General features: G+C 39.3%; 1 protein-coding gene across 1 annotated transcript in view; it reads right to left on the reverse strand.

Moving 5' to 3' along the window:
- LOC145980605 (A disintegrin and metalloproteinase with thrombospondin motifs 16-like) overlaps nucleotides 1–21236 on the reverse strand; it is a 172418-nt gene that overhangs the window by 1925 nt on the left and 149257 nt on the right. Inside the window, exons 10-11 of the mRNA XM_083113644.1 lie at nucleotides 17301–17393; nucleotides 16460–16650 (exon numbers count right to left, since the gene is read on the reverse strand). Of these exons, the coding sequence (XP_082969770.1) occupies nucleotides 16460–16650; nucleotides 17301–17393 (284 nt within the window). The remainder of the gene's footprint in view (nucleotides 1–16459; nucleotides 16651–17300; nucleotides 17394–21236) is intronic.

Genomic DNA, 21236 nt, shown 5'->3' on the forward strand with positions numbered 1-21236 from the left:
ACCATCATAAGAAGAATCAAAGACCAATAGCAGAAAATAATATAGAATGGAAGAAAAGTTAAATTCTATTTTATTTTTTTTCTGAGTTTTGTAAAATTTGCTTAGAATAATAGTTTATAACGACGTTATTTTTCAATCAGAGTTGAATAATTTTCAATTACAAATGTATCTACTGATAACATATTGCACACTGTATTACTTATTTCAATTATTATTCTTAAACTTTCTTTTCTTCTTTTACTTGTAGGCTCATGTTCTGGTAACACACTGCTGGAATTTTCTATTTCCTAAAGTAGTATTAATGGTATGTTTTTATATTCTCAAATATGCCAAAATACAAACTACGAATTTAAATGTAACCTACATTATTTTTTGAGTTTTTTCTTTGCTTCTTTGCAAAATTTGTAGGATGTAAGTATCACGATACATGGCATTAGCAAAAATATCGAAGGACGTGCAGGGGAGTAGGGGGCGCCTACCCACAATCCTGCCTAGGGCGCCAAAATATCTAGCAACGGGCCTGTGTTGGCGTAACAACCCTTTGAGTTCCGTATCATGAACCCAAGCGTGACTTAACAAAGATTTGCAAGTGTCAAAAATGGCCTGGCATTTTGAATGGCACATACGTACAGTCAGCGGCAATAAAAATAAGACAGCTACATCCTGAAATACTCGCTTCCCTGTAAGGCGTTGTGTGTGTTGCCTACTTTACGGCGCTGGTAGAAGTTGCCATTGAAAATTTGCTATTTAAATCCACTATCGACGTAGAGTTAGGCAACACACATAACGCCTAGCAGTAAAGTGAGTATTTCAGGATCTAGGTGTCCCATTTTTATTGCCGGTGAGTGTACATGTTCTACTCCTTGATATGGCTGCATGATTATTTTTTTTTCCTGGGCATGGGTGTCGGGAGAGGTGTCGAACAGGTCCGTTGACCCCTCGCCTGGAAATTGGTATCCTTCATCTCAAGTTACAAAAGAGCAGAAAGTGTGTTATTTTCATTGTTAATAGAATAGAAAAGTCTCTATATTAACTACAGCCCTTAGGCTGCTCTACCAACTAATTCGAATAAGATTGATTGATTGAGTTGGTGTTTTAAGTCCACTTTATGCACAGTAAGGCTAATCGGGACTGGACCTACAGTTTAAAGTGGGATCCGAATCACTATGCGCCTCCACCGAGTATCGAACTCGGGACCCCTTGATTACAAGGCAATTCTAATAAGAGAAATAAAGTTCAGTTAGTTAACATTCGAACAGAAAACAAAAGTAAAAACTGCCTTAGATCGAAAAAACATTGGTGAAAAATACAGAGCCAGGTTATGTTTACATATTCTACCATTTAATTCATAAAATAAATGGTGTCCCACACTTTTCAAAATTCCAAAATTTAAAGTTTTATAAGAGCGCAACATAAATTTCATGACTAAAATCTAACGTTTTAAAACTTTCTCTTGAACGAGGTTGTAAAAGTTAATAATAAAACATAATGAATTTCAATACACTAACCGCATGAAATGTAAAAAGATAATGAAAAACAGTTGTGCTGGATCTAGTAGAAAAGTCCTCCTCCAAGGATATAATAATAATAATAATAATAATAATAATAATAATAATAATAATAATAATAATAATAATAATAATAATAATACAAAATTGGTGTATTTTTTAGATTATAATAGTTTTTATTGAAAATAATAATCATAATGAATATTATTATTGTTATTACTTATTATTTTTATTGGCCTGACCACCCATACAAAAGTTTCTGGCGATGATCATGGTTCTGGGCTGTCTTCACCATGAGGGTGATGTCCATGGACTAAAATCTCCACATGTAACTTGCATCGAATAAAGTGAGCTAGAACGCTTACATGTCGATGGAGGAGAGAGATAATTTTGGTTGCGCAATTCAATCACTTTCGCTCAGGTGAAAATTGTGTGATGAGTGAAAGTTGGGCAGATATGATGTCCTGCCTGGTCGCTATCGACGTAGTTCTAAATTGTTCCGTTCGTGGCGCTGGCTTACAGCTGGTACCTGACGCCAATGCAGCAGCAGCGCCCCGTTGTGGCAGAAGCAAGAAGTTTTAAGTTGTCGCATCGCGCACAGCTCCAAACTGTTCCGATCTTGGAATATCGTTTGAGATGCTACGTATATTTTGGAAAATTATTATTCACTTTGATTTATTATGGGGTTTGCAAGGGCTCCAAGAAAAGGGATTATTTAAAAATAAATTGCCCTCTTTTTCTTCTTCTACCTGCACATGTATCGAGATGGAATGTCAACATTTTAATTCCTATGAAAGCTCTAGCCATTCTATCCAGAAAACAAACATCAACTCTCTACGAAAAATAGTCCTCATTCTAGGATTAAAAAAAAAAAAAAACATTTCCCTGAGTTTGAAAAGGCCGCGGGATAATATTTATATCCATTAAGAAATAAAAATATTTTTTGAGAAACATACAATGCTCGTATTGTGTAGTATTTCAACCAATAAAAACTACACAAACATCACCTGCAGATCTGAAGAAATTACGTGTCATTTGCTGTTACGCGGTACTGGTACAGTCCCAGACAATAAAAAGTGGACACCTAAATCCTGAAATACTCGCTTGCCTGTAAGGCGTTATGTGTGTTGCCTAACTGTACGGTGGTGGTAGAAGTTGCTATTAAAATCCGCTTATCGCTCATTACGCCTTACAAGGAAGCAAGGATTTCAGGATATAGATGTCCCATTTATATTGATTGATTGACTTGCTTTATTTTACTTCGCTTTTTGTACCACTTTTGGCTAATTTGCGAAGATGGGGATAAACTAAACGTAACGTTTCAACCTTCTAGCAACGTCTTCTTCAGACTCTGTACCAAGTACAAATGTTACAAGGTACAAAACAGGACGATATATATATATACAAAAATACTCCCCTCCAGACCATTAGAAATTAGTTCTGGAACAATCTAGCAGGTGGCTCAATTCCTCACTCACATCACTTCTTTTGTGGCAGAATACCCCTGCTGCACACTTCTTCTGACGCCAAGCGGTTTCAATTTCTTGTCCTCTCTTCCTTTTTATCAATATATCTAGGTAGCTAATCTTGTCTTCTTCTATTTCGAGTTCCAATAATATCCCTTTTTCTTCATCTTGTATTTCTTTGGCAAATATGTCGAGCTGCCTCTTCGTTCCCTTCCATATGCCAAAACAATCGTCTACATATCTGCAAAACAGAATCATTTTGTCACCTCCTTTTTCTATCACTTTCTTTTCCCATTCATTCATAACCAATTCAGCCAATGCCGGGCTTAGGCTAGAACCTATATTCAGTCCTTCACTCATTAACATTATTTTATCCCCCATTATACTGTAACCGTTATTCCAAATGGTTTCCAGTGCCTTCACTATCCTTTCACTATCCCATTCTCCTATAATTTCTTTTCCCATTATCTTTTTAATAATGTACAAAACTTGTCCCCTCTTGATGCTCGTGAACATACTTTTCACGTCTAAGCTAAACATTGTCGTCTTCATCTCATTCAACTTAAGTCCTTTCTTTGAGGTCCCCCACTTGTTCACTGTTCCTCACTGTTCTGCTTTCTTGTTGTGTTACTAACACTTCAATAACTTTCTTTAATTTCTGTTCCAGGGGTTCCAAAATATTGTTTCTGCAGTCCATTACTGGTCTCAACTTTATCTCCTCTTTGTGTATCTTTGGAAAGCCTTTCAAACTTGGTAGTCTTCCTGTCTCCTTTATGCACTTCTTGAATCCTCTCCTCCTACAGTCTCGTATGACCCTTTCTATTATAGTTTGTTCTTCTTCTGTTCCACAAATCTCCTCATATCCGTTCTCTTTTAGGTCTTCATACTTCCTCCCGTACCATTCTCTTTCCATCACCACAATTGCTCCTCCTTTATCTGCCTGCTCTATCACCACATCACTTCTTGTCTTGATTTTCTTCATCCCTTCCCTTTCTTTTTGACTCAAATTATCTACTTTTCCTTGTTTTTCCATTTCTTTCTTCAGTATGGCTACTGTTCTTGTTCTAATCTTCTATCTTTTTTTAAAACTAGGAAGATGTTTCAAAGTTAAAGAAAGAAATGTAGATTATGAAGGACTCATATATGACATTGAAAAAGCAGTGCTCCATATAAAAGATGAACCAGAAAGGAAAACAAGGAAAAGTAGATAATTTGACTGCTAGATTGTTCCAGAACTACTTTCTAATAGTCTGAAGGGGAGTATTTTTGTGTATATTGTAGAGATATGGAGACCATTAAACCGAGAAAACCTCGTCATGTTAATATTCACACTTGTTTATTTCCTGAACTTGTCCGACCAGCGAGTGATCCCAAGAATGCGCTAACTTGTAACTTCCGTAAAACAAGGAACTGGAAAGGCAAACGCGTGGATCTAAACAGGATCTACCGCGTTTGAAAGGTTTAACAACCTTTCGACGCCTAGAATGATAAAAGCAAGCTCCTACCCGGAGCTAGCTCTCTTTTGGATTCAGACACTCATCGACGCTACATGGATAATTAGTCCGATTACTTAACAACACTTTACACTGCTGAACTACGAAGATGGAACACGGAGTTACCGCTGCCTAGCATGCTACAAGGCGCAAGGGATCGCTTGGCTTGATGAACTGAGGGTCGCTGGATAGAACCTTGGAACTGTCACGATTCGGTCCGCGAGAAGCATTAGGACAAGACATCACACACATCTACCAGGTATGAACAAGCGTGAATAACCTTTTACACCAACTTTCCATATCTCTACCCTCCTACGGAGCAGGTTCAGCCATCAGATATTATTAAGCTCTACCTAAATGTTTAAATGAAACTTCCCTGTACCTCTCTAACCCCAGGAAAACGGGGTTACAACATGGTGGAGTTGCTTCAGGCCCTTTTTGCAATTGCGTACCCTCCTGTACGAATTGCTTTACATTAAATTATTCTCTCCCCCCCTCCCTCCCACTATGGGAGCATTTTTAAAGTACATTTTTAGTAATTCCAATTCATACTCCCACAGTACGCTTAAGATGCGTCAGACCCAGTGACAATTTTGTGTATTACCCTATGGAAAACAACCCCTCTTTTTCTTTTATGCCGAGTCCCCCCCCCCTTTTTCAACAAAAATCTAGTTCTTCTACATAACATGTATTCAAGCATCATTCACACAGGAATGAGAACACTTGCTTATACTTGTTTGACCAGCGATATATTAATGACATAAATAGCTGTATAACCATACTTTCATTTGTTCTTTGGTCAGCACGACGATCCTTCGTTTATGAATACGTCACAGATAGCGTTGCACGAACACCTAGATTCCTCCCTCGACCAAATCATAGAGTTAGCAACTACAATCACGGCAAATCCAATAAATTCACGACCTTTAACCCCAATTCCCTCCCCTCCACTAACACGGTTAAGGTCTGCTAATAGAAATTACCCTCAATTTGTCCTTGGACTACAAACACCCAACAAAAACCAACCCCAACCCTTAGCAAGTACCCCAGCTCCCGTTTCAACTTCCTCTAACACTGTTAATAGTTCTGGTAACGTAGCTGTACACCATTTAGCGGAAATGACCCTAAGCACATTGACTCATTTTTCCTCAAGTTCCAAAATGTAGCACACGCCGCAGGATGGTCGGAAGCTAAGCGTAAAGAGATGTTACCTTTATTTTTGACGGACACCGCTTTAACTTATTTTCATGACATACAGAAAAGACCCAATTTTGTAGACTTGACTTACACCCATATCAAAGACGAGCTAAGTACGCTATTTAAGGGATCATACCTGTCAGCAGATCCTGTACAGATAATTCTCCAAAAGAAACAGATGATTAGTGAACCGACCCATACCTATGTTATTGCTAAAAAGGCATTAGTCCAGCAATACTTCCCGAACGCCACTGAAGAACAAACTCTCTCTTACATCATCACGGGACTGCGAGCCAAATACATTGGCTGTTTAACCAACAAGCATTTTGCTAGAACAGAAGAATTAATTGCCCACCTACAGAATTTCGAACGCCAGCAGTCATTAATTAATTCCCGTATGTTGGAAGAGAAATTGGAAATTGATCAGGCCATCGCTCAGGCGAGCTTGCCCCAGACATTCATCCCGACACCACTTCACAGCTGTTCGCATGCACAGGTCTATTCCCCCCTCCCCAGTAATTCTCACAACCCGACTCAGCAGTTTGTGTCATACAACCAGTGTCCATCTCCTTTTCTCCCACCATCGACACATCAAGTCCAAAGTCTACAGTCCAATACCGCATCCGTAAATAATTCCCACGCAATGTATCAAGGAATGTATCATGTACCGAGTTCTGATAGTGCCCGCTCCGCGGCGCCACCATCCGTAGCCGCTGTGGAACACGCTCAAAGTGCTACCTCTGGTGATGAAATAAACAAACTCTCGTCACAAATGTCGAGCATGTCTCTCTTTTCGAACGAACAGATGAACGCGAGTTCTCTTTTCAATCTTTGCTCAAATGTGTTAGAATTTGCGAAAACGGCTAATCAAAACGCACATAACAGAGATTTCAACAAGGGGAATACTAACTCTTCCTACAGAAATAATAATAATCATAGAGCTAATCACAGAGGTAACTTTCGATCGAACTCACGAGGCCAATTCAGAGCTAATAGTAACAAGAGGTTTCAACGTCGAGATCAGGCTAATCGCGACGATGCAAATACCTCAGCCTGTAAGTTTTGTGGTCGTTATAATCACGAAAGCGACAACTGCTTTTACAAGCCACAACGAGAGAGTAGTTTAAACTAAAATCGTCTTCGACTTGCAGGAACGAAATCGAAGATAATACCAGATTAGATAAAGTTCCTATAATTGAAAGAAATGGCCTATATTTTATTAATAGTAGCATACAAGGAAAACAGGTAGATTTACTTATTGACGTGGGTTCCCAAATCTCAATTTATCCTTCCCACCTTCTCCCTACTGAAAGAAAAACATACAAGGTACAATCCACAATCCAAGGTGTGTCCGGATCGAAACTAAGTGTGTCTGAAATTGTCGTTCTTCCTATCATAATTGGAAAGCGTAAATATTCGCACCCATTTAGAGTAGTAGATTCAACTAACGTCCCTCCCCTTTTAGGAAATGACTTTTTACGAACGCAGAGGTGCGAAATGTCATTAAAAGACAATACAATAACTCTTTATCATTTAGGACGTACTCCAAATTATAGTATTTTAAGATCAAAGTACAAGACTCACCAGCTGTCGCATGACATATTTACCCAAATTGAGAATGTAAATGTGTATGAGGGAAAAGCTACCCTTTCAAACACAGTTCAGTTAAGTCCACGAACAGAAACTTATATCAATTTGAACATCACCACTACGACACCTAACACCCCTAAGCCTGTACTTTTTACCCCATCTGCTTCCCTTATGACCCAGCATCCAGTAGTCCTTCCCAATGATACAGTAAACACTCAGTCACCTGTCATTCCCAAAGACAACCCTATAGAAAAGACTAATCATGACAAGAAAGATGATGATGATGATGATGATGATGACTTATTTTTTCATCAAGTATTTCATGCACAAGCAGCAGATTTTGATATTAGTTCAGAACAACGTAAAGACCCCTATTTCAGAGACGTTATTGATGTATTAGAAAACAAAGATAAAGCTAGTGACCCTAAACTAGAAAAGCTTTCGTATTCTTATGTACTCAAAAATGGAGTCTTATACAGGACTAATAAAATCAAAACTGGTAATAGGGATAGACTTGTATTCCTCATGCATTAAGAAATCAAGTTTTCGACCTTATTCATGCACACAAAATGAACGGAAGTCACCAAGGTGCTCAGAAGACATATAATTTAATGCTTATGCGTTACTTTTTCCCTAATATGAAGAAATTTGTGTACGATAAGGTTAGACATTGCATCCCTTGTCAGATTTCAAAGAAACCACAAGGTTCTAAACCGCATACGCTGCAAACATTTCAACCAGCCCAAATTCCGTTCCAACGAATTCATATTGACGTATGTGGTCCTTTAGTCTCTTCAAAAACGCACAAATACAAATATTTCCTATCGGTAGTTGATAGTTGTACAAGGTACGTAATTACAGCTCCTTTGGCTAATCACGATGCACAAAACATAGCAACAGCCCTAGTTGAGAAAGTCTTTTTAGTTCATGGCATCCCGGAAACGATCTATTTAGATCGTTCAACACCCAATTCAAGTTTACTCTTACGAGAGTTAGCTAATATTACAGGCGTACAACTAAAATATGTAGATACTTGTGCCCATTTCACGAATGGATTAGTTGAAAGTTCATTTAGTTACTTGAAGAAAGTTATGAGAGTTTTTGTGTTAGAAAAGAAGGATTCATGGTGTGACTATTTAGCTAGCGCAGCGTTCAGCCACAACGTTACAATCCATTCTGGATCCCTCCAGAGCCTGTATTTTACTTTGTTTGGCTACAACCCAAGGATCTTAGCTGACGCAGTCCTTCCTTCGAACCCCGACAATGTTTCCCAGACGAACGCACAGAGACTTGAACTACTGACATCCATACGAAAGACCGCTCACGACAACTTGAACAAGCGTTACGAACAGCAGAAAAAGTACGCTGACCGTACTTCTAGACAAATACAGTACTCACCAGGACAACATGTATGGATTCTAGATGCCACTCCAACTCCAGGCGTGTCAAAAGCCTTTGCGTCCTCTTATAAGTACAAAGGAACTATTCTTCGTAAAGTTAACGAGAATTCCTACGAAGTTACTTACATCGACGGCAGAAACAAGGAGAAATCTGACACTATTACTATTTCTAGACTCAAAGCCCGCTACGACTAGTGCCATAAAAACCCCACTAACATTCATTAACACGCCACTCCGTTGTCACTCGCTTTAGCCTCCTCGCTCCTCGTTGCGTACATTGCACATGCTAGCATGATCCAGCATTTTCTCACGCTCATCCACCTCCCCCCTCCTTCCACTTCTCGTGCACGCACTGCATTTCTGCGTTAGAACGAACTCATTTTATTTTTAATACAACATGGTTATTTTTATTTTTAACAAGATTAGGATTACAGAATGCTATCTCAATCGTCGGAACATTTATAATACATCTTTTGCCTAATAATTATTTTTTTTTTACAGATATTTTAATGTTATTTTATAATTTGCGTTTAAACGCATAGTAATAGTCAGAACATATCACTTAGCTGATTTGACTAATAAGTACTTAGTGTGTTTATGATTCTAACTAGCAAATATTTTTTTTCCCCATTTGCTGGTACATATACGCTCAAATGAAGAAAAAAGTACAAAGAAATAAGGAACGAATGAACTAAGATAGAACAAGATCAATGATTTAAAGAACAAATGAACTGCGTAGAACTTGCTTGAACTTTTGGCTTTTTGGCCATAGCAATTTTTTTTTATTTACGCTTAGGTGTAACGCGAACTGCTTCTTTGAAAGCTGCAATGCACTAAATATGTTAATAAAGCATATAATAAATTTAGGCAAATGTTCCCACTCTCTCACTTTAATTTTATAGTTCAAATATTGATAGCATACAACATGGTATAGCTCATATCCCATGAAATTAAAACCTACTCTATTTTTCAATGAACTATTACACAAATCTATTACTTACTCTTTCTCACTTCTTTTTCAATTTTTTTTTTACTAGCAGCGAATCGAAGGCGCTTAAACCTTTGTCCACAAGACACGTAAAATTCTTGCAATTGCTTTTATAAACGACATTTACACATATTTCAGAAGGAAATGTCTCGTAATCACTTAGTTCGTTCTATTATCGCTGAATTCCCCTTTCTTTTCTCATTTCAGACCCCTACAACAAGATGTCTCCGGCTCATTATGCTATTATCGCATCCATCATAATAGCTCTTCTTGGCATACTTATTTTATTGGCATTATTAATTATATCTTGCTGTCGTTCCCCCAAATCACCTGTCACCACACCACAACTACGATTAAAGAAACTTTCCATCAGTGCCCCGATTGCTTTACAATCACTTTCACATGCCCCGGAGACACCAGTTATTCCCACACCACCCCCTCTTCCCCCGGCCCCTTTCACTACTGGTACGAAACAGATAAATACTCCAACTCAATGTACCACCATTCTTTTGAAAGGACGCCGACTTCCGGCACCTCAAGTCAAGCCACCGCCGCCCCCGGCCCCTATCCCGGCTAAGCCGACTATTCCACCTATTCCCCCCCCATTCCCCCCCGGCGAACTTCTCTCATGTAAACCTGTTAGTTATAAACAGGCCCCCTTAAAAACTCTACATCATATAAGTAACAACGCCCCTTCGCCGTCATTCAAATTAGATATTACCTCCCCTCCCCCCCAAAATAATTCACCAGTTTTAACTGAAAGTCCCTTTTCAATTGATTTTATAACCCGTCATCATTTATTGTAAATCTGCTCCACTACCTTTTGCTATTTCCTAATTTTTCCCTTTTTTGCGCTTGTTTCATTTTCATCGCCACGGATTATACTGGACCCATGACGAGACCTGCTTGTGCCACCGAGCGAGAGACCTAGGCTCATCGCAGAGACCAACAACGATTTTGTGGAATTCCAGCACCAAAGGACCCGTTCCCGTCTGGACCGCATGGCTGATTTTTCCATCTTCCACGCCGCGACCCAGATGTGGAGCGCTTTACCCAGGACGTTTCTTGCCCCGAAGCGCCATCGAAAATTTGACTTCCAGACTGCCCTCCCATGACGATCTACATCGACAAGGCCCCGCCCACTGAGTGCATTGTGCTCTTGTTTCCTGACGTCATATGATGCATATGTTATTTTTCATCGGCTCAAAGTGTTCCGGTGCTCAGCTACTTCCACTACCGTAAGGCACACGCTATTAGTACACACGCATGTCCTTTACAGTGCCAAAGTTTGTGCCCATGAATGCTACCCATATTGGATTAGAGATACGTCTCTTTCTTTTGTGTTTTTTTTTTTTATCGTCAGCTGCACAGCACATCCAGCCTATGGCGGCATGCAGTTTACAATGTTGCCAAGGTAACATACCTCAAGGCTCCGCCCAGCATCATGCATGTTATGCCGAGTGTACTTTGAACTCAGCAAACAGTGAATACAACCGCGTGCGGTTCCCGGCGTTTCTTCACACTGTGCTGACATGTGGTTTTTTTTTTATTATTGTGCTGTCATCATTCAATCAAAACTAGTTCAGTGTTACACTTATGTAATTATTTTTATCGATGCCTCAAGACTTAGTTATTGTGCTCGTACTTTTTGAGTTTATAAGAGGCTATGACCTACAGTTTCATTTTTTTTTCTCTACGTGTTTTTATATTTTTCTCAACGGTGTTTGGTGCCACGTTATTTTTGATCATATGACTATTCTGGTGATTTCATTTCTTTTCTACGGTGATGTGATTCTTCTAGTGATTGGTTTACTGTATTGGTTTTCTACAAGTTTGATATGTTAATAAATCATAATTTTTAAATATAACCTACTCCGGACGAGGTAGTCGACCATCACAGAGTGGTTCGATTATTTCAACAAGGGGAATGTAGAGATATGGAGACCATTAAACCGAGAAAACCTCGTCATGTTAATATTCACACTTGTTTATTTCCTGAACTTGTCCGACCAGCGAGTGATCCCAAGAATGCGCTAACTTGTAACTTCCGTAAAACAAGGAACTGGAAAGGCAAACGCGTGGATCTAAACAGGATCTACCGCGTTTGAAAGGTTTAACAACCTTTCGACGCCTAGAATGATAAAAGCAAGCTCCTACCCGGAGCTAGCTCTCTTTTGGATTCAGACACTCATCGACGCTACATGGATAATTAGTCCGATTACTTAACAACACTTTACACTGCTGAACTACGAAGATGGAACACGGAGTTACCGCTGCCTAGCATGCTACAAGGCACAAGGGATCGCTTGGCTTGGTGAACTGAGGGTCGCTGGATAGAACCTTGGAACTGTCACGATTCGGTCCGCGAGAAGCATTAGGACAAGACATCACACACATCTACCAGGTATGAACAAGCGTGAATAACCTTTTACACCAACTTTCCATATCTCTACCCTCCTACGGAGCAGGTTCAGCCATCAGATATTATTAAGCTCTACCTAAATGTTTAAATGAAACTTCCCTGTACCTCTCTAACCCCAGGAAAACGGGGTTACAACAATATATATCGTCCTGTTTTGTACCTTGTTACATTTGTACTTGGTACAAAGTCTGAAGAAGACCTTGCTGGAAGGTTCAAACGTTACGTTTAGTTTATGTTTTATAATAAAATAAATTTCTGCCTTGGTCAGCATATTGAGTTTTTCATATCATGGAAACAAGGTTTAATGGTGTTATAACGTATAATCTACTTTTCAACGTAATCACCAAGAAAATTCAGACATTTATCGTACCGATGCACAAGCTTTCCAATACCCTCTGCAAAAAAAGGTGCCCTGTCTAGGTCTGCAGGGTGTCCTGAAGCTCCTCCTCATTGGTGTGTAAGCGTCGTCCTCCCAACCACTTCTTCATCGCCGGGAAAAGGTGAAAGTCACTCAGCGTCACTGGGGTGTAGTGATCAAACACTTCCCAGTGGAATCGTTGAAGAAGGTCTTGGGTTGACCCAGCAACATGCAGTCGGGCATTGTCATGAAGCAAGACAATGCCGCTCCGTTTGTTCTGGATGGCTCTGCGTAGTCTGCGCAATGTCTCCCAGTATGCAGCCGCACTGATTGTGGTCCTGGGCTCCATAAAGTCAACCAGTAACACACCTCGCACTTGGCGGGAGAGTCGATTGTCTCTACGAGCCCGTCGCTCAGCTTCAACTGAAGCGTTGGACTTGGCAGTGGTATGGTAGTGGCAGAGGGGATGCCAATCACGCTGCATGACGCCCCGCTTTCTAGCGCTTCACGGGCCACCTGGCGGCGTCATCGGAAGTTGAAAAAAAAATAGCCCTCGTACAAAGTCAGAAAGGTAAAACTAATCGAAAGATTCAAAAGAGGGAACATTTCTGGATGTTTACTGAGAATTGGAGTCAGTTCCAAATAATAACATGGGTGTAGGGAAGATTTTATTAAAAAGTTACGTTTAGGCCAAATTGGGTACACATGTAATATATTTTGTTCTTTCACATTAAAAAATGCAACAGAAATTATAAAGAAAGCACCACAATGTTGTTTTTATAGGTAGGTACGTAAGTATATTGATACACTTACATTTCAAAAACTCAATATGCTGACCAAGGCAGAATTTATTTTATTATAAAAAATAAAACTAAATGTTACGTTTCAACCTTCAAGCAAGATCTTCTTCAGACTCTGTACCAATATTATTATTATATATAATAATATTATTACATATAAAAGTAAATTACTAAATATAAAAATGTATTATTAGATATATATGATGGAATCCATTTCTTATATATACGAGGCGTATTCGTAAAGTAAGTACCGTTTGCAAATATTGCCGCTGTAGCGATGCAGTCGCGACCGTGTGAGTTCTCGCTGACGTCCATCATCCATTAGCTAGCCACAGGCACGCGTGGGAGCAGATCATGATTTTTCTTCGTAGATTTCTGAAGGTTTGAAATGTTCAAGAAAATCAATCGGCCCGCCGACGGTGAAATCCGGTCTGTGATTTGTTTTCTCAATGCAAGAATGGTTGAATTCTTGCCTAGAGGACAGATCACGAACAAAGATGCCACATTAATCCGGCTGCGTCGTGCAATTCAAAACAAAAGAAGCGGAATGCTCAGCGAAGGCATTGTGTTGCTTCACGACAATGCTCGTCCGCATACGGCTCAACAAACTCAAAATGTCATCACGTCATTCGGCTGGGAACAATTTTTTTCATCCGCCAACAGCCCTGACTTGGCACCAAGTGACTACCATCTTTTTCTTCATCTGAAGAAGAAGTTTCTTGCTGGTCAGCGTTTCGACGAGGATGACGACGTCGAATCAGCAGTGCATGGATGGCTTTCGTCACAGGCGGGAACATTCTATGATGATGGGATACAAAAACTAGTGCCACGCTACGACAAATGCTTGAAGAATGGTGGAAACTACGTAGAAAAGTAGTTTAGGGTCTGTAGAATGCAATGCAAATAAATAAAGGTACGAAAATATTTTACTTTATTTTTTACATCCTTTCGGTACTTACTTTCCGAATACGCCTCGTATATATACGTGTGTGTGTGTGTGTGTGTGTGTGTGTGTGTGTGTGTGTGTGTGTGTGTGTGTGTGTGTGTGTGTTTGTGTGTGTGTGTGTGTGTGTATGTGTGTGTGTGTGTGTGTTATACTTATAAAGTAGCAAATGAATTCCGTTACCAACTGGTTAAAAATATCAAAAAATTACAAAATAGTTGAAGTGGTTTTATTATGTATAGCTTTTTGTTTAGTTATTGCTTTCTATTAATATAAATTAACAATTTTTCATGTTTACATTTGCCTTGCAGTCTTATTTTACTTGCGCATATAATGTTATTTGGTGTAAATCTGTTAATGGTCTCTTGAAAGAGAGAGAGAGAGAGAGCATGCAACAGCCACAAACACACACGCACACACAGACATTATCTTTCGTTCTTTGTATGTGTTTTCGATATTATTCTTTAAATTATTTATTATCTTTGTTGTTATAGCAAAAACTCTCCCCCTTGGAAATTTTAGGTGGGAGGGATTTTGTAGGACAACGTTCTTGTTGGGGGGAAATCCCTTCCTGTCTCCCAGGATTTGGCACCCTGCTTTACATGCAATGGCACAATTTCATGTCAGACACAAAATATTCAACTTCTCACGTTTCATCATTTCATCAATATAAATCCGGAACTCCACGGATTTATATTGATTAAAATTTTTCATTGTACACCTCTTTATCGTTTCTCAGCATGGACGACAACAGATTTTGTCCTCCATAATTCTGATTTTATTGGGCGAGTAAAACTGAACCATCGCCTTGGAAAGCAAGTATTTACTACTAAGTATGCCGTAAGCCTTCAAAGTATTTTAAATTTTTTTCTTGATATGGAGATAACGTTTGTTTGAAAGAACACAGTTTTCGTTGTATTTCTTCACCCAAAATTCTGATTTGGAAATTCTGAATTCTAATTTTGGGTAAAGAAGTGGTTTAATTTTGTTTCACTGTATTAGTTGTCTGGTTCTATAAATAGGAGGTAAATGTGGCAAACTAACATACAAACGATTAAAATATTCCTTTGAATGGCCTCTGTTCATTTCAGGTATATATTACCCCATTGAGAGTTGGAGGAAGACCTTATGTAAATGTTATCGTTTGTCAATTTGCTGAGGAAGGTATCTCATACAAGAGCTCGGGATGTAGATTGAACCCAGCCTTATTATACAGGGTGATTCTCTAGACAAAGACTTCAAAACATGACCAAGATCTTTGTTATTTCTTCAAAGTTCCCCATGAAAATTTACATTCAGTTGTCTTGCAAATGTAAATTATTTCTAAAGCAGCTGTTGAAAACGATCCCCTCTAGCCTCGAAGCAAAACACCACGTTTCAAATTTTTGAACGCATTTGCCTTAATAATGCAACTCATTTCCTCTGCACTCTCTTTGATGCAGTCAATTGGGCCAAGCTTACTTCTGTACACTCGCCCCTTTTGCAAACCCCACAAAGATGAAATCAGATGACGTCAGGTCTAGCGATTCCTCCCACATCCCGACAAATCATCCCAGAATGCTGGTATAAAGGCGACGTTGGTTAGAACCATTAACAGACGTCGAATTAACATAACCCTATTTTCAATAAGATGAAGTAACATTCTACAAATTTAAGGTAAGCAGGGGGAAATTGAAAGTTTTTGTGATGACCAAGTAACGTTCAAATGTCTTTGGCCACCAAGATCAACAGACCTGCGGCCGCCTAATTTATTTCTGTGAGGGGTTTACAGAAGAAAGATTGTTGCCATTACCGAAATCTGTTAGCAAATGTGTTCGGAATATTTTGGGTTTCCAACAACACAACGGTCCTCTGCAGTGAGATGCAGCCCTATGCGTAATTTGGACCTAACTTTGGGAGGCAGAATCGAACTTAAAGCTTAACTTCGGGGGAGGGGGAGGCAGAATCAAAAAGTTTTCAAACCCATAAAAATATTATCCAAGACTATTTTGATAAATAACTTTTACATTTGGGAAATCATAATACTTACTCCTTAATTTGCTTCTCAGGATCCAGGAGGTGAACAAAAGTACCACTAACTTGTAAATTTTCATAAACCTGAAAATTGGGGGAGGGGAAGTGCCTCCCCCTTGCCCCTGCTAAATTACGCCTATGGATGCAGCCAGTGGAAATGTCCATTGTAAGAATAGAGTTCACAGGATGTTTGTGACCACATTTGTGACTGTGTATATTTCAATCATCTCCAATCGGAGGCAAAACAAACCAATTTTATCGAATCAATATAAATTACTTACGTTGCAAGATAAGATCCAAAATGCTCGCAAAATAGCGGAGACGTTATATAGGCTGTTTCTGAGTGCCAGTTCCAGTAAGGGTTCGGCCACGGCATCCAACTGTGCTCCAGTGTTCGAGCCTGGCGATAGCTGGCGTCCTCTGGGGCAGATTCTTCCTCGGTTTCCGGCACACACGAGCCTGCGCGACAAATCTACGAAAACAAACATTACTTTCGGTCACGCACACACAAGATATCAAAGACATATGTACTGTGAACTTGAATGAAAATCCAAATATACCATTATCGAGATGAAAAAATGATGAAAATCTCAGCGATAACAAATTCGTAAAAACCAAAACATTCCAAGACTTCGTCAATTTATTTCACATGAACTCTACTCGTAGTTTTAGACCTAAGTTAGACATATATTTCTTGGACACTCTGTATTTCCTTCTCTCACATGATTTCATAGATCTGTCTCATATCTTATTGGAAGTAGAGTGAAATATTTCCATGGTGTAGCACCACGATCTCGCTGCCGAAGAATTTTTGCCAGATTTGCTTTTAAAAAAAAGGTTCAATGCAGGAAATGTATACCGAAATGTAGAACTGAATACCACTTATTAACTGCAGTTCAAGTGAGAAGTATGCAACCTGAAAGCAAGCATATGCTTAAAAACCTTCCAGCAGCCCCCCTCCCCCAACTCCCTCGAAATGTAATCATAAACGCAACACTGATTTTTGGGTACTATTCACATCATATCCAAAGAAATATGCACCATTACATAAAGAACTAACAAATATCTACTCCGTGTAAATTAGAGGTTAATTAAAATGAAGTTATGTGAATTATACTATACCTTTGCTTCTCCACATGGAGTTCCTTCAAGTGTGGCTGTATTTGGTGTTTTCACAACTGAGCCACGCCTGCACCAAATGGTACTACAAACGTCCTGAAAAAAATCAGACTATTATTTTCAAATTTTCACTCAAAATGTCTAAAACGAAATATCTTTATTCGAAGACTCTACTATCATGCACCAATTTCTATGTAAACCTATAAATCAATACAGTTTTTGTTAGGGTGGCTTGAGTTGGTGTTTTAAGTCCACTTTATGCACAGTAAGGCTAATCGGGACTGGACCTACAGTTTAAAGTGGGATCCGCACCATTATGTGCCTCCACCCCTTGATTACAAGGCGACGACGCTACCACTGCGCCATCGGGGAGGCCTTTGTCAGGGTGGTATTTGAAGAGTAAATGAGATGGGAATTGTTCTCTTCTGGTTACTGCAACTCTCCTCTGGTTGCTAAATTTTGGCCCTTACGGCTGGAAGCTATAGTACACAGTCTCTCAAAAGTCTTAGGACAGCAACATTTGATTCTAAGCAACCCAACTTACACAAGGCGTTGGTGGGTTGCGTATAGAATTAGGCTCAATTTCAGGGTTGCCACATGCACAATGGATATGTGTGAAATACTCGAAAGGAATAAAGCTAAGTATTAAGTATTTAAAAATATTTTAAAAATCAATATTATGTCACAAACGACAAAATACTTTATGAAAGAAATAGAGTTCCCCTACATTGAGAATATCGATTTTCTACTATTTCATCGCAGGTATGTACACAAAGGAAAAGAATAGACGAGAGGAAAAGGAAAGGAGAAAAGAGAAGACAGGAGGAGAACATAGGAGGCGAAAGGAAAAGAGGAAAAGTAGAAGAGGGAAGAAAATAAAGAATAGGAGAGAAGAAATGATTAGAAGAAAGGTAAAAAGATGTGAGGGAGAGATGAGGAAAAGAGAGCAAAGAGGAGAAGAGGAGAGACAACGAGATTAGAGAAAAGGAAAGGAAGAGACAAGAAGAGGGTAGTGGAGAGTAGAATATGAGAGAGAGAAAGGGGAAAACGAAGAGGCGATGAGAAGAGTGCAGTGGAGTCGGAAATCGAAGACAGGAGTGGAGAAAAGTGATGGAGACAAGAGGCGATATGAGATAGAAGCAGAGAAGGAGGAGGGGGGAGAAGAGAAGAGGGAATAGGAGAGGAGAAGAAGAGAACAGAGTGAAGACGAGAGGAGAGATTGATTTGCTTTATTTTACTTCGCTTTTTGTGCCACTTTTGGCTAATTTTCGAAAATGGGGATGAAATCGATGAATGGACACTCACAAACATCCATGCGCAGGCGGGGATTCGAACCCTGGACCCCTGGCGTCGTAGCGCGATGTGCAAACCACTCCTCCACGGAGGTCGGCAGGAGAGGAGAGGTAGTTCCAAAAAATATCGTCGGAGCGTAAATAATTGATGCATTGATCAACATGAAACAATCAAAAACATTTAAAAAATTCAATCAAATACTTTCTCGGCGCGATATGCTTTTTGGCTGAGTTCAGAGCAAGATAAGATCTTCAGTGTGAGATTTTCGATTTTGCCTGCGATTACACGACTAAAAATGTGAATTATTTTTCATATTTATAAGAACTATCCAACTTTTCTCCACTTCTCAGTTTGTTGAAAAGGAGATTTTATTCTTTAATATTTCATCGTTGACAAACAGAATAATTCCATTTTACATTGCGTGGATATGTCTGAAAATTACGAAACTCACCGACGTGGTTTGAACCTAAGACCACTAGATTGACAATCCTGAACGGTAAGCACTACCCTGCAAGCTTTCGTTTCTTAAAGGAGGTAGAAGGAGCTGACCAACGTGCAATGTAGATGCAACTCGCCTCCTGCAAATGTTGTGTAAAGAATACTTGATTGTAACAAATAAAACGAAGGTAGTATGAAACGGCAGAGACAAAATTCAGAAATGAGCACTACATACGTAAATAACAGACATGGATAACACTTGAGAATATATAAGTTTTAGACCTCTTGTTGTTACCAACGTTGAATATCCGGGATAAGGTTGTTTATTTGTCGGAAATAGCTCGCTAATGCTTCAACAACTGAAGCTTTTGCTTTACAAGTCAATCAATCCACTGTTTAATTCATAATGTGAACGTGACTTTCCATCTAAAGCGAGATGATTAATTCTTGTAATAGCTATAAAGTAAGAAAGGACGTTAATGTGTGACGAAAACCATCTACCACGTGGTTCTAATATCCTTGATCTCTTTACAAAAAGAAAATTAGTGCATTGTAGACTCATATTACAATGGTACACACCAGGCCCGTAGCCAGGCAGAGGCCAGGGGGGCTGAGCCCCCCCTGGCATTGCCGCCAGCCCCCTTTACATTAGGTAAAACTATTTTGTATTCTAATTTGTTTCCAATGAAGTGTTAAAATGTAGACAGCAGATATTATTTGGCTCACAACTTGATGAAAGATAAAATTCACAGAACATGAACAGCAACTATTCGTTCAATCTTGTTTATGAGCCGAAGCCTAAGTAGCAAGTATAGAAGATTCTCTAGACCAGTGGTTCCCAAAGTGTCCGCCACACTACTCTGGGGATCTGTGGCTAGCTTGCAGGGGAGCAGCGAAATGTTCCAATATTTTCACAGAAATGATATGATTTTTCTAAATATGTGCTTATTTAGTACTTTTTTACAATAAGATGTTTCTGAATTTGAAGCAACCCAACCACACTAACTGAGCATTGCAAGTGTTAGATAGCCATACATTCTGACTTGGGCGCCGCGGAATAATCTTGAAACACTAAAGGCGCCGTGAAACGAAAATGTTTGGGAATCCCAGTTCTAGACATTAGAATCTTTTTCCAGAGGGGAGCTTCTTTATCTGTAACTTCCCAACCCCTGTCGCAGCCTCTCGTTTGACAGTATCTGTGACTTTGACGTCATCATCCACATTCCTTTCACATCTGCGTCAAATGTCAGTAGATCACAAGTTTTGGGAACCAAGGTGTCTTATTGCGTCTGCTGGAGGTGGAATGTACGGTAGGAACTATGATTGAAGTGAATATTCTTCATTTTTACTTGTACCCGGTGGAGGAACATAGTGGTTCGCATCCCACTTTAAACTGTAGGTCCCGTCCCAATTAGCCTTAATATGCATAAAATGGACTTAAAACACCAAATCGATCAATCAATCAATCATTTTCACTTGTATGATATAAATAATTATCATCAAAAATAGTATGGAGTCCGCATTAAGGGATGGTGTCACGACCAGTCAATTAACACTTCCAGAAGATATACAAATATTAGTTTCTTCAATATCTCTAAATTTTATATTTTACATTAACTTAATGACTCCGATACACACAATTTACCTTTTTTTAATACTGTTAAATTTTAGAAAAATGAACTTTGCTTATAAGCCCCCCCTGATAATCTGTGAGCCCCCCTGGAGACCATTTCTGGCTACGGGCCTGGTACACACGACAGCATTATTAAAAAAATGTCATTTTACTGTGAGTCTGACAATCTTCTTATGTGAAATTTCAACTTTTACAATATGCCATACACATTCACGTAATCAATGAGAAATATATTCATTTCAAAACCATGAAGTTTGTAAGGGTTCTTCCTGTAGCTTTCCATATAACTTATAATTTTATCTTATTCGAAGTCAGGTTTTCTCGATCCGGAAACCTCTACAACCTCCACTAAGGTTGACTTTCCTTCTGTAAAAAAAAATATTAATAATAAACTCCGTGATGTTATAACATCTTAGGCCCAGTTCAGAGATAACTCAGTGCCAGCTCAGGCATATTTCATGACCTAATAACATCTTCCTTGTCGACCCGTAAGACCCAAGGTCTACCGGAGTACTGTATCGATTGGTGAACCGGAATTGGTTCACTGGCTCCAATCGCAACATTTCGTTCTTTCT

The sequence above is a fragment of the Lepisma saccharinum genome, chromosome 2 (genome assembly GCF_977018435.1).
Source record: "Lepisma saccharinum chromosome 2, izLepSacc3.1, whole genome shotgun sequence".
NCBI classification, from domain to species: Eukaryota; Metazoa; Arthropoda; class Insecta; order Zygentoma; family Lepismatidae; genus Lepisma; species Lepisma saccharinum.